The sequence below is a fragment of the Euprymna scolopes genome, chromosome 36 (assembly GCF_053919585.1).
Source record: "Euprymna scolopes isolate OS-2025 chromosome 36, ASM5391958v1, whole genome shotgun sequence".
Taxonomy (NCBI): domain Eukaryota; kingdom Metazoa; phylum Mollusca; class Cephalopoda; order Sepiida; family Sepiolidae; genus Euprymna; species Euprymna scolopes.
Window position 1 is genome coordinate 48367106 of NC_136517.1, and position 15537 is coordinate 48382642.

General features: G+C 30.0%; 1 protein-coding gene across 28 annotated transcripts in view; it reads right to left on the bottom strand.

Annotated features, from left to right (window-relative positions):
- The window catches only part of LOC145260458 (plasma membrane calcium-transporting ATPase 2-like), a 567808-nt gene that overhangs the window by 97483 nt on the left and 454788 nt on the right, over positions 1 to 15537 (bottom strand). For all 28 annotated transcript variants that reach the window (XM_080118538.1, XM_080118534.1, XM_080118531.1 and 25 more), the window contains 6 exons: positions 13159 to 13380; positions 11203 to 11417; positions 7683 to 7818; positions 6569 to 6675; positions 5114 to 5352; positions 1508 to 1650 (listed from right to left, as the gene is read on the bottom strand). In XM_080118538.1, the coding sequence (XP_079974664.1) occupies positions 1508 to 1650; positions 5114 to 5352; positions 6569 to 6675; positions 7683 to 7818; positions 11203 to 11417; positions 13159 to 13380 (1062 nt within the window). The remainder of the gene's footprint in view (positions 1 to 1507; positions 1651 to 5113; positions 5353 to 6568; positions 6676 to 7682; positions 7819 to 11202; positions 11418 to 13158; positions 13381 to 15537) is intronic.

The following is a 15537-nucleotide window of genomic DNA, read 5'->3' on the forward strand; positions in this document are numbered from 1 at the left end:
GTTTTCAACATAAATCCTAGAAGCATTTTCATTGCAGGAGAAAAAAAAAGACAATTAAAAAATTTTTCAACCTATTTACATTCATACAAAGTCCACAAATTAAAATGAAACTTAAGCAAGACAGGAAAATGAATTTTTACCCAAATTTTATACATCTATCCAAGATTGGTACCACAGTTAACAATTTCCAGCAATTTAGCCTTTGTAGTTTTGAAAATATTTATACAAAAAAAAAAAAAAATTTCCAGTGCTCCTTTAAAACTAATTGATAAAAAATTGTTGAAAGTTAAAAATCTAGTTGTTGGTGTCAGCATTCGTCATTAAACAATAACCAATTTTCTCTGTATGAACATATAAAAAAAAAAGGTGAAAACTGATCTACCCTAATTTGCCTGTTTTATAACATATCAACACTGAATTAAAATTAGAGCAAATGATTGCATAAATGTCCCTATTTTAACAAATATCTAAACCACAAAAGATGTTAACGAGCAGAAAAGACAATAATATCTCATTCTATATTTCTCACATGGATGGAATTAGATATTTTTGACTTTCAGCAGAAAAGTGCATTTTCCATTGGCAAATAATGATTCAGAGTAGTATAACATAAGGGAGATTACTCCTGATCATTCTAGATCCAACACTACTTGATTTTATTTTTATTCATACAAAGTACACAAAAAACAAATAGAAGAGTATATTCTGTTGACTAGTAATGTTCAGGGAAAACAACATAACTCAATGAAATTCTGGATCTTTGATTTTTATTATATTCCAAGATCTTTTTCCTTTTGGGTGGGTGGGGACCATTATCAGTCATCATAGATGGCATGCCTCAATTTCCAAGTAATCGTTTTCTGCTGATATATATATATAGAATAGCAGGACTATGGTTATTTATGGACAATATTCTTCTTAAAATAATAAACCTCATAGGCATTAAGAATAACTGTCATTTTCTTCTTCAGATATAAATGTAATTCTCAGCTGAATATTTGTTAAATAAATAGAAGGGATATATCTTATTTTAAGTTGGAACAATTTAAATTGTTAAAACAATGTTCTTTTTCTTCTTAATATAAAAATCATTATAAGCTAAATAGTGTTTAAATAAAACGAATGTCACTTTAAAAATGTATTGGAAATCGTAACAAATATATTAAAATGAAAATAGATTTAAAATTAAGTCAACAAGAACGGCAACTCTATGACATTCAATTTCGGAACAACTCATTTTAAAACAAGTAAAATCTAAACTGCTGACATTCGGTGGCATTAGCTAATTTGTATTATTTTGGTGATTAGACAATCTCAGTTTTGTTTAAATATGTGTGAAAGGTGATAATATAAGTGCATTATAGATATACAATGAAATTACTCCCCAAATTCAGATTAATATAATGCAGTCTGTGAATAATTCTAAGCGAAAGAAATTGGAGGTAATTCATTAAAAAATTTGTAACTTCCTATTTAGTTTTAAACAAATTTATGAAATTGCTTGTACCTTTGACAAAGTCCTTGTATGCAAGGCACAGAGTTCTTAATCCAAAGTTTGCCATTGGTTCAATGACGTTTGCTACCATATTTTCTTGGTCTTCAACTCTAAATGGCTTTGGTTTGCCATCATTACCAAGAATGTATTCACATCTGTAATGAAAAATCAACTTCAAATGTATGCATGACAATTATGATCATGTAAAATACAAAACAGTTTAAAACATTTATTAAAAACAAAATATACTAATAAATACATTCAGGGAGGAGGGTAGAAGACATTATTAGTTTGAACATTACTATCTAGAAAAAAATAGGTTCTTGTGTAGATTGGTGATCTTTTAAACCTACACATTTCAGGTCAAAACATTATTACATACTTGTTATGTCGAAATTAGCATAAATTAAAAAAAAATATACAGAAAAATGATCTAGTAGAAAAATAATTAAAAATAAAAATTATTAACTTTCATTGTATGTTTTAATGCTGGGCGAGGCGTGGCCTTCATTATAAAGATGGCCGGCCAGCTGAAAAAATGACGTCATCGCCGAGGTCCCAACAAGCAAGATATGTGGAACTCTTAGACTGTCAATAATGAACAGTAATTTTTACAGACAGCGTTACAAAACTTCAAAATTGGATTGAAATAAAGAAAGAACACGATGATTTATACTGAAACTCATCTAACATTAATAATAAAAAAATAATAAAAAAATAAAACACAAGTTGTTTAAGTATTATAAGCAATTGAATATTTCGTTGTATTATAGATTTTAAAGATTAGAATGTGTTCTTTAATTACTTATAAATTACATTTTTAAAAAGTGAAGGAACACGATTTGATTTGTAGTAAACTTGAAGTTTATTTAATATAATTAAATGAAAATTATGCATGTAAGATTATGAATATTTGAAGCAGAACACAAGCAAAACATTTGAAATATTAAAATTAAACTATTTTTTTAATCAAATGAACAATATTTTTTAAATCAAAATGAATTTTTTTTAATCAAAGTGAACAATATTTTTTTTAAATCAAAATGAATATTTTTTAATCAAAATGAACAATATTTTTTTAAAATCAAAATGAATATTTTTTAATCAAAATGAACCACAATATTTTTAAATGCAAATGAACCACAATATTTTTTCAAAATCAAAAACAATATTTTTAATAAATTCATGAAATATTGCACAGTAAAAAAATAATTAACCTAAAGAAAAAATCATGTTTCTTATTCAAGATTATTTCACCACATAACAAAAATAACATGCAAAATCATTTTTTTATATCCATATTTTCAGTTTGTTAAAATACGTGGGTTTGTATTACTGTAAACATAGATTCGAAAAAGTTGTCAAAAAACAAATAAATGTTATCAAAGGCAAGATAAGTTACTTTTCTACCAAACTGGATATATTTTTCGTGTTTTTATTCAATGTAACATGTTTATTCAGTTCGAAAACCATACAGTGTTTACCAATGTATTGAAAAATTGAGTTTGTATTACTGTACACATAGATTCGAAAAAGTTGTCAAAAAACAAATAAATGTTATCAAAGGCAAGATAATATTCAATTTAACATGTTTATTCAGCTCAAAAAGCATACAGTGTTTACCGATGTATTGGAAAATTTAAAATCGCGACCGACTCTCTCTTTAACACGGTAAGTTCGGGAAAAGGTGTTATAAATAATAAACTAGACAAAATACTATTAAAAAACCACCGAATATATATCAAGTTATGTCACAGTAACTTATATTGAGCAAATTTCTAAGAGTATTTTGTCTAGTTTATTATTTATTACACCTTTTTCCAAACTTACCGTGTTAAAGAGAGAGTCGGCCGCCATTTTAAATTTTCCAATATATCGGTAAACACTGTATGTTTTTCGAGCTGAATAAATATGTTACATTGAATAAAAACACAAAAAATATATCCAGTTAGGCAGAAAAGTAACTTATCTTGCCTTTGATAACATTTATTTGTTATATATTTGTTTTTTGACAACTTTTTCGAATCTATGTGTACAGTAATACAAACCCGGAAAATTCAAGATGGCGTCTGACTCCCTCTTTAACACGGTAAGTTTGGGAAAAGGTGTTATAAATAAAAAAACTGGTTAAAATACTGTTAAAAACGCGCTCAATATATGTTACCGTGACATAGCTTGACATATATTTTTTCTAGTTTTTTTATTTATAACACCTTGTTTTTCGAGCTGAATAAACATGTTACATTGAATAAAAACACGAAAAATATATCTAGTTTGGTAGAAAAGTAACTTATCTTGCCTTTGGTAACATTTATTTGTCATATATTTTTTTTTTGACAACTTTTTCGAATCTATGTGTACAGTAATACAAACCCGAAATGAACGCGCATTTTTTTTTTTTTTTTTTTTACTTTTAAGTTTCATATATATATATATATATATGTATATATATAAATAAGTATTTTTAAATTTTATCTTTCTAGCTTTTATAAAAAGTTTAAAAATGTTATCAGCCGGCATAATTTATTTTTAAATATTGAAAATTTCAGGAAAATTAATTTTTGCTAAATTTTTAAAACATGTGTCAACAGCTTAAAAAAATCGTCTCTTCAAAAGAGTCGATGTTGTCTCGCATTTTCATTAGTTTTGTATGCTGTAAAAAATTTTTTTTTAATATTAGCAATTTATTTGAAGCTTCTTTTGAATGGTAAAAAACTTAGGATGATAATATTGAATTAAATTATAGTTACATCGTGTTAAATACAGGGGGGAGCACGTTAAAACTTACTTTGCTGAATGGAGATATCCATGAGTCACTACCGGTGTTTACCGGTGTCAAGAAGCAACTAATGGACTACCCATGATGACGTCAGCAGATTAAATTATTTTTGCCCACCGGCCATCTTGTCTTTTAAGACGGTCTTGGGGGAGGTTGTAAGGTTCAGGGGAAGTAACTGCAATTGATAATTTTGACTTAAATAATTCTAAATAAATATGTACCACTATTTTTAAACATGTCAGACCATAATTATGTCTGATTTTTTACTTAAAATACTTCTAGTACATCATTTACTGGATCATTTTTTGTACTTTATATTAATTTTGCCATGACACATAAGTAGGTAATGTTTTCAGCTGAAATGTGTTGGTTTAAAAAAAATAATTCTTTTTAAAATCACTAATCTACACAAGCACCAAAAATTAAGTTTTCTTTGTTGGTATTTATTCATTAAACTTTAATCAGCTTTTGTTCATGACTGCTGATTTCACTTAAACCTGCTTTTAGCATTGATGACAGCCTCAGAATCAACCACACGCTTTCATCAGTCTCTGCGATGCTCTGCTGATACTGAATTTTAACTAATCTTTCATACTGCTGCAGAATCTAATCTAGTGATGTCGCCTCCACTACAGTCCATATAAAGTCGAAGGGGTTGCAATCAGATGAGTTGTCAGTGGAGAATAAAAATCTTTCTATACTAAAGCAATTTAAATTTTTATCAATACCTAGAATGCTCCTTTTAGGAAAGTTGAATTTTCTTCCACACTTAAAATCCAACTTTATATCTTTGTCCACATGGGTCATGGTAAATAAATAGAGAAAACATTAATAATTACTTTTTTAACACAATTTCTGATGCTCCTTTGGTGTACATCCGGTAAATGTCGTCTATTTTTAAAACGGTTGTCATAGATTTCCGTACGGAATTGAAAGTGTAGACTTTGTGAAACAAATCGACAGGTGTTTCTTCTCTGAGGCTTTCATATTCTTGACCCAAGTCCAGCACAAATCCCAGCAGAGCACATTCGGTTTTATTTCCAAGTTGAGTGGGTAAAGATGAGGAGTCTTTACTGGCCTGTTAAAAAAAATAAAATTGGATTACAAACATGTTTAATACACATGAATATAAATACACTTTTAGTAATGTTTAATATTTTGGGAACAGATTATTTATAAAAATTTTTCCTTGGGGAACAAAAGACTAAACTCTTGTCATGTCTTATTAATAGCAGAGATTACCATAATGTGTAGTTTACGAATGCATTTGATTTACTTTCCTAATCTTTGTGGGTGCATAAAAGTCCATCCTTTTTACAATAGTGTGTCTTCTTGATTTATATCTGATTGCCAGGAACTTTTACTTTTCTCTTGCTATCTTCTAATGTAAAAGTTATTTTACCAGACTTTGAAAGTCAAACTCAAATAGAACTTCATCATACACATCGGTACAATCGCCGACCCCCCGTCACATCGCCATAATGTTGCATTCTTGTACCTGTTTTACAACTATTATAATCAAATGTGGTCTGATGAACTCGTTGAATTTGTATCCCCCTCAACGTATATACCCTGGACAAACCAGTTTAGCAACAAAATCCACCCCTTCACTGTAGAGGTTCCTAGATGCTGGAAAGCCTTCTACCCTAACAACTGCTTTCATCGTACTGCTAGACTATGGAATTTTCCATCACATTAATTAACATAATAGATTATAGTTATTTCTTTAAACAAGTCTACACTTTAGATAGTTTCCCAGCAAGTTAAAACATGGTCGTCTTCAAATCCAATCATAAATACTTGTTATGAGCTGTCTTCAGAGAGAATTAAATTTTGTTCATTCCATTTATCATTTTCAATCAACTCATAAAATTCTTCCTCATTCAACCCTTATCAAGGCTAAAAGCTACCATAGGATAAGTGGTGACTCGTTAGTAAAAATAAAAAAAAAATAAAATACAAAAATTACCTATATGATGTCCTAAGAATAATCCTGTGTATAACAAATAACAGATAATTGCCAACAATGTGATTAAGTGATGACTATTTCACATCCTGGGGATGAGGAAAGAGCACTATCCAATGGATGGTGAAGCTACACAAGGTTGGGCTGATGATTTAGATGTATGTTCTATTCAGCTAAGAACTATTAGGTTGGTGCAAAAATAATGTCATTTTTTGACGTTCAACTATATATATAAAAACAACATTATTTTTGCACCAACCTAATAACTGGAGAGGAGAAGTCTCATAAATTGTGATAATTATAAAATTAAGGAAATAAAAATACTTACAATGACTTTGGATGTATACCCACTATTAATTGCAATGGCATGTACTAAAAGGCGCCCCATGCCAGATTCGATACTGCTAAATGATGGTGTCTGTTTATAATGAACGCCTGTTATGTAGAAGAAAGAAAATAAACATCAATTATAAGAAAGGAAAAATAAGATTTACAGATTTTCAATGAAATTTTTCCAGTTAATTTTTATTCATTTCAAAAGAATCGGTCTAAAATATTTTGCAGTGGCCTTAACGGGATATCAATCCAACTGGACAAACTTGCTACTATAGTCATATCATTAACTAACTCTACCTATAATCTATAAAATGCTAATAAAAAGAGAAATTTGTTACATAATGAAATAAAAATGCCTTTGGAGCTAGTTTGGTATGATAATTAGCAAAAAAAAAAAAAAAAAAAAAAAAAAATCTGAATTTTCTTTTTCTTTAAATGGATATGGCCAGTTAAGTTTGGTTAGGGCTGCCATGTTTTTTGTTGTTTTTTTGAAAACTAACTCTCACCAAAAGTGTGCATTTCTGATTGCATTCGTTTAATTTTTTGTCATGAGATTGGTTTTGTTGTGGCAGAATTAGTCCTTCATGAGACTGAGCACCTGCCATCACTGCAGTTAAATTCATTTCTATTTTGTATTCATACGCTTTAGTTTATGTTTTTACATTTTTTTTTCACAACTTTCAAATTGTAAATTGCTTTGCCCGTTTCCAGTTTGTGTACTTATGCAGAGAATTATCAGTTTTTCTGTGAATATTGCCTCACCATATTCCGACATCTTATGTAAATCACCTAAATATGGTGAATATATTTTAAAAAATCAGTGCCCGGCATATTCTGGCAGTGTACATAAGCTGCCAGTACAACATCTATGGAAAAACAGTTCGTTCTCTGCATAAGTAGATCATTTTTCCATAATTTGCAATCAAACATTTGGGCAGATGTATATCCTCAACTGTAAAAGTACCTCAAATGTTTAAGTTTTTATGGACAAACTTCATATGTCATTTTTAATACATGATTTTAATTAGGAGATATATTTGACAAAAATTTTACACAAAGAAACATAATACATCGAATGTGAAGGAGAAAATAAAGGTGGTACGCACCTCCGATATAACTCTCAACGACTGTCATTCTATTTGTGGTTAATGTGCCAGTTTTGTCTGAACAAATCGCTGTAGCGTTTCCCATGGTTTCACAAGCATCCAAATGACGTACTAAATTGTTGTCATACATCATTTTCTAAATTAAAAAAATAAGAAAAAGCAAATAAAAAGACACGTTTACATATCAACAAGCAATTAATTTGGATTATATGCACTACAATTATCAGCTCAGTTGTTATATTCACAATATTTTGCCCAATGTAACCTCTGACCTTCTTCAGGGAAAATCTTAATGTTGAACTCTGAAACCTATACAGAATTTTCAACTGAATCTTATTTAATCCACAGTTGTAAATGGTTTTCATTCTGTCAATCATTAATAGAAAGAAGTATTGGATAAAGTGGAATTCGGACCCTGGAAGCTTAGTGACTCAAGCAGGACACATTCCAATTGACATCAGTTCACTGCCAAGGTATGTGTCGAATAAAACAAACAACTCAGGTTGTGTATGTTTGTTGACAAATGACACACACGTTTGCAGTCAACTGGTATCAATTGGAATATGTCCCATTTGAGTCTCTCGGTTTCTAGGTTCCTCATTCCATACTTCATTCGGCATGTTAATTATACAAAAATTAATCATGCTATTCTTTGTTATTATATGAAGAAATGAAACTTCAACCTCCAGAAGACTGTCATTTAGAACCGATTGTTAATGCGTTATTCATTACACCAGGGAGCAAAGTGATAAGTTTTAAAAGACAGTATTCTGGAGGTTGAAGGTTCCATCTTTTAATACGGCTGATAATAACTAAGAATGATGTAATGATTAGCACTTCTATCTGACTAGTAAAAAAACCCAAAACTATATGAATTAAATAAAGGGTTCAACTTTAAATTCTGTATTTTGGTGCTTAACAAAGAGTATTAAAGTCAAAAAGATCAAAAGTTACATCAGTTAAAATATGAAAATAACCAAGATTATAAATAGTTTGAATAATATAAATCAATCCTCATCGGAAAAATCTTGAAACGTTAATTTAATTCATTCTTTTTGTGTCTTTTCTGTGAAAATCTGTCACCGATAAAGTTATTGCTCTAAAATTTGAAGTTTACCTTCTAATAATTCTCATCTAACGTTCTATTAAATGAGCAGTTAACATTCTAGCACAGGAGTTCTTACATTCTTTTAAAATCAAAACAATATGATTGAATAAGTTTTCATATGTGAAACAATGTTAATTAGGTAGTGTATTGAAGTGTTATTCAGAGACAGGTACCCAGATAAAAATATGCCTGCAGAGAGACTGCAATATTCTACATATAGAGTGAGTAGGCAAGCTTGACAACTACCAGTATTGTATTCTGTACTAGTGTGCGGATCAAGTACCAACTCAAGCTCTTCATTAACATCTGAATCTCCAACCTTTGCTGGGCAGTGACAATCAAATGCGACCTCCTGGCAATATTCTCAAGCCCAAAGATGGTTGGTCTTCAACTATGGAATTGGGATTTGCTAGCCATATTGTGTGAATTGGTTCAGATTTAACACAAGTGGACAGCGATGGTCAGAGATGCTGTACTTTCTCAGGAGGAAGCTGGCTCAGCCTGATCAAGGTGATTGATAGCTGTTACAAATACAAATAAGTATATATACATACTAGCATTGGTACCTGGCGTTGCCTGGGTCAACATGAAGTATGTAAATGTAATTGCCCAAAAAAAGAAATATATTTTGGCAGAAGGGATACAAAGAGAAGAAGCTATTCTCTGGATATTGAGCGCTTTTTGTTGCCCGTGCACCATGACCCCCCCCCCCCCGCCATAAAAAAAATAAATCAATCAAAACTTTTGTTTCAATACAAATAGCAGTGAGTACCCAAGCAAATGCAAAAAAACCTTGTAGACAGGCTCGAACCTGAAATGCGAAAGGGAAAAAGTAATTTGCAAACGATTTTGCCAACTGTACGATAACTTATGATGTTATGAGCCTGAGAAAAATAACGTTTATAAACATTAATGTGTGCGTGACTTGCAAAAAGTTTAACAAAATGGAATTCCTTTCACTGGGCTAAAAGTGTGGGTTAAGTTTCAATTCCTGGAATGGTCTAAGATTCTGTATTGCAGTTTTAAGAATAACAAAAACAAACAAATGAAATCCTTTAAGTTTATTGATAAGTGTTTTTTTTGTTTGAATATTTAAAATAAAAACATTTTACTATCTAGTTTCTAAAAAAAATAAATGTTGGAAATAACAATTCCAGATAAATTAAATATATTATCAATATAATTATCATTTTTAAACTGATTAAATAACAATTTTAAATAGAACACTTAAAACAATTCTCTCACTAGAAACAGCAACTAACATACAGCTATTTAGTAAAATCGATTTTCCTTAATGTAATATGCAAATGAGGTGGCCTCTTAATTGTATATTTTGCAAGAATCATGCTATATATAGAAATAAATGTAATAGTAAAATAGTGGACCATTTGTATATAATGATCAAATTGCGAACAAACAAACAGATAGGAATATATATATATATATATATATATATATATATATAGAGAGAGAGAGAGAGACTGGAGTGCAAGTCTTTCACAGTATTGAAGTAAACATTTTATGATGTCCAGATTTACTCAGATCACCACTACACTGTAATAATCATTACAATTACAAAGCTATAGTTTAAAAGGAATAAAAAAAAAAAATACAAGTGTATCAATATGAAAAAGAGGTTTAGTTTGAATCTTCACATTTCTCTGTATTTCAGAATTTCTTGTTAGTTTATAATCTTGAATCTCCTTTTCAATTTGGTTCACTCATAACCTTTCTCAGTTTTCTCTGACTCAGATTTTGTAGTGTTTTGTTAAAACGAATTCACACTTTCTCACATTTAACGCTACCCCCCTCCTGTATAGAGAGCTGGCCGCTGGAAGGAGACCCACCAAGTGGCCACAGCTGCAATACCACAAAGTTGTGATATGGAGGCTGTAAACATGACACAATCCCGAAGGAGTCTGACAAACAACTGATGCAAATAGAGCAAACACCTCAAGTCAGGGAAGGAAAATCTGACACACAAACTACCACAGAAAGGTTAGCCTGCAGAAAGCAAAGAGACCACTCCAGGCAGCAAAAGACAGAACACATGTGACCTCTGCAACAGGGATTATCATTCTCATATTAGCTTCTACAGTCACAGATGTTGATGCTTCAAAACTAAACAGACAAGTGGGATGCTCTACTCATGGTTAACCTTGACCAACAAGACTCCCCCACCTCCTCCCCAAATTGCTTCCATTTATCACATCTTCTCTGCGGAAAAAAACAAAAACAAAACAAAACAAAAAAAAAAACTTTCTTCTTGCACAAAGCAATTAAAATCCCAGTTTTATTCCTGTGTTCAGCAAAGTCACACAGACTAATTTAGTCTAACTTTACAATTAAAGAACTGGAGGAAGTCTCTCAGTCAGGCTTCACGATGAGAAACAACACAAAAAAACAACTTACCCTAACAGAATAGGCCAATGCCAGAGTGACAGCGAGTGGTAGACCTTCGGGTACTGCTACTACTAACACTGTGACACCAATAATAAAATATTTTACAAAAAGATCTAAATATAACGTAGTTTTATCTGATGTCCAGCTTTGTTTTTTGACGGCAAATTCATTGATGCTGAATTTCATTATAAGGATAACAACTGTCAGGACTGCAATAGCCGTACCTGGGGGGAAAAAAATACGAAAGAGTTACTCTGGATCAATCTTCTAAGATTTAAATGGATAATAATGTATTTTTTAAAAAAACAGAAAACTTAGAATTGTATTTTTTTTTTTTTTTTTTTTACATGAATGAAGAAGAATGTAGATTTGTTGTCAAAGTCATTTAAATCGAATGAATTCAGTTATATAAAAACTTAGAATTGCCATCATTTTTTTTTTTTTACAACTGAATTCATTAGACTTAAATGACTTTGACAAAAAACAAATCTACATTCTTCATCATCCTATCCCAGTTTAGAAGGGAAGGTTCCCATGTTACAAAAAAGAGAAAAATAATGATCCCAAAGATTACAACAGCTGAAACATAAAACTAACAATTAAGATAAGAATAATCCAAATCATAAATCTTCATTCCAATTTTATTTATTTATTTATTTTTTTTTAATTAATTTCAGTTTTGTTCACAAATAATTTAGTTTTTCCAAATGTAAGGTTGTTAAGAAAAAAAGGAAACTTAACCGTCCCATTCCCATGTCAATTAATGAATACAGACAAGCTTTGATTTTTTTTTTTTTTAGCAAACTGAGCAAAAATAAATGTGAATATTCAAATAATTTCTTTATACACAATTAAAAATACAATAAAAAATTTTGGATTTACAGTAATCTTATATTCTTGTAAATAATGAGTAATTGTCTGGTTAGTGTTAATTCCCAGTCAGTTTATTCCAATTCATGCTATATTTGTGTATACCAAAGTTTAGCATATTGGATTGGTTAAATGTTTATATAATGCATCATTCAACCGTGTTTGCTTCAGATAGTTTTTTTTTTTTTTTTCCTCAGAATAGCTATAAGTGATGCCTGTGTAGATTGGTGATCTTTTAAACCAATGCATTTCAGTTGAAAACATCATCACATATGTATCATGTTAAAATCAGTATAAATTTTTTAAATATGAAAAATGATCTGGTAGTAGATGTATTTTTAACACCCCCCCCCAAAAAAAAATCATCCATAATTACATTACCAGGGATTGTGTGTTTAAAAATAACAGACCTTAGAGATGACTTAATCTCCCCCGTCAGGCTAAATTGGTCGCACAATTCTTCCATGTTACAACATAAAATTCATTAATTTGGCATAAATTCTTTTTACTTAATTATTTTTCTACTGGATCATTTTTTGTAATTTTTGGAATCTATACTAGTTTGGACATGACACACAAATACTAACACTGTACTCACCTAAAATGTGTTGGTTTAAAAGATCAGCAGCATACACAAGCACCATAAGTGTATAATGCATGTCTGTTTAATGAGTATTGTTCTATTTGGTGAGGAGTACCCAATTTCCACATGTAATAGTATATTAATTACGAATTTGCTTTCATGTTATTGTTTTTTTCTTTTTCTTTACTTATTGTTATGAAGAATAGAGGAGTTGGACTAAAGAGTATCTATAAGTGCCTATTTTGAAAAATATTAAATTAAAGACATTTATCATTATTATTAAGTATAAAAATGAGAATTGTCTCTGGTTGCAACAGATGATCACTATAATAAAGCTAACTTTTACAAATATCAGACGTATTGCGTCTATATTTTAATGGTAGATAAAAAAGTTTGACTTTTTTTTTTTCCATGTTGAATTTATCTGTTTGAGAAATGGAACATTTCACACATTCACATTTGTCAACATGTATACTCTAGATATTATAACGAAAATAAAAAGAAAATCTCACCAGCATAACCTATCTGGATGGCCAGTCTTGTCAGTTTGGACTGCAGAACAGATTTTTCTTTCCGAGTGACTTTCTTTTTCACTTCCTCCTCTTTTTTCTCAGGATTATCTGATTTGCCTTCCTTTTGGTTATCAACTGTCTTTTTATCACCAGCTTTGTGTTCATTCGTATTCAAAACATGTGAATTGCCCGTTGCTACATTGCTCGGTGCTGAATCAGAATCTACATGAAAGATAAAAAAAAAAAAAAAAAAACATGCATTGCAATTATATAAGACATCCCAAACGGAAGAGGGCTGAATCAGGCTAACATATAACAGAAAGTGTAAACTGAAACAAAGTGACAAGTTCTAAATTTTCACCTGATCTAATAACTAAACTCTTAGCTTGATTCTGGTTGACTGAGAACTCTCAATTCCATGATAGTAATTAATATAATATATATATATATGTATTAATTTGCATATCCTCTGGAAAATTGAATAACATATCATATAACCATAAAAATATCAATAACTTTCAACAGCATCAGTCATAAATGTCTGTAGATAGGTGGTCAAAAAAATAAATTTCTCTGCAATATTTTCTTAGAACTATTCAAATCAAAAATGAAAGATATTCAAAGCGATAGGAAAGTAAAAGTAAAATGTTATTTTGACTAATAATGTCAATATTTAAGCTTTGTTGATATTGAGTAAGCAGCCACCTACACCTGTGGCAACTGCAATGGAGGCTGGCAATCAAGAATAGGCTTGCACAGATATAGTAAATGCTACAAATTGACAATGGACTCACCTGAAGCACAGAATTCCATTGTTTCCAAAGACAGACAGATAGCAACAATAGATTATTAGATTTCCTTCTTTCAAGAGACAGATTAAAACTTTTGCTATGCATCACAAGATATGAAACTATCATCAATACTGATGATTTTGCATTTCTTGCCTTAGTGATTCCAGGATCATCATTTGAGATTAACAGAAAAATAGGAATGGCAATTTCTGCATTTGAACGACTAAAAAGAAAAAATACATGTATGGAACAAGAAAGACATAACATCTCGGAAGTTAAGATGTTACAATGCATTGGAAGTTTCTATTATATCTATATAGTATGTGCGAGAGAAAGAGAGCGCAATTTCTTTGAAAGGAAATGTTTACGAGCTATCCTTACATTTATTTTCAAGATAGACCAAGATTTGCAGAAATCAGAAAGAAACTTAATATTAATAGATCCATCAATGATGCCATTCTAAGAAAATGTGATTTGGACACATTTTCCTGCCTACTAGACTCCAGATATGTCCATAAAATATATGAAGACGAGTTCAATGAAAAGAACAAAAAAACATAACACAACAATTAAACAGATAAGCCAACCAGATTATTAATGATACTGATGTGTCGCACCTAATAGCTAAAAGACTTGGCCAAGAAAATAAGTGGTGTAATTTTGTTCTCAAGCATGTGATAAAGCTCTTTGGAGTATGCATGTAATCACAAAAAAAAAAGCGCACATAATCAGCTTTTTATAATTTGCTTTTGGAAATATATTTTTAAGTGATTTCCTTTTTCTTTCTACAACCGTAGGGCTGATATACAGTTAGTTTACTAAATAAGATTTTTTTTTGTAAATAAGGCAATATAAAATCATTTTAAAAAACAAAACAATTAATAAGAGGTTCTCAACCAGAAGATTATGTTCAGAAATTATGTATGGCTTTCATTGAGAAGAGACAAACTGCAAGAATTTTAATCTTTCAACAAAGTACAATTCTACAAAATCCACTGAACATCAAACCATTAATTGCCATGTTAAATAAAAACGAAAGATATTGTTGTGATTTGAAAAAAGACAACTAAGTCCGCAGCAAAGTATCAGATAAAAATGTTTTTCTAGTTTTCTAAAAATTTTTTTTTTTTTTTTTTAATCAGTACATATTTCATAAAATAATATTTTTTATAATACTAAAACCAAATTCAAAACCGTGAAACAGCATTTTATTTATTTTATGCAAAAAAAAAAAAAAAAAAAAAAAAAGTCTGATGCAAACTTTTTATCTGACACAGTTTGCTGCAGACTTTGAGTTGCCTTTTTTTTCCTGATTCACAGATATTTTATATTTTGGCTAAATGACGATTTGATGATTTAAAATAATAATTTAAACAAACACAAAATAAAAATGGATGTTATTGTAAAAACAATCAATTGAAACTTTCTAATGATAAAAACGTTATTAAAAAATCTTTTAGAAGAAAATACAAATGTATATGAAACAAATTATTAATTTCCTTAATATTTGCAGTTTGCTGATAAAATTTAACAGAAATCAATCCATATCCTTTTTTGTCGTCATGGTAAACTTAAATTTAGAAACATT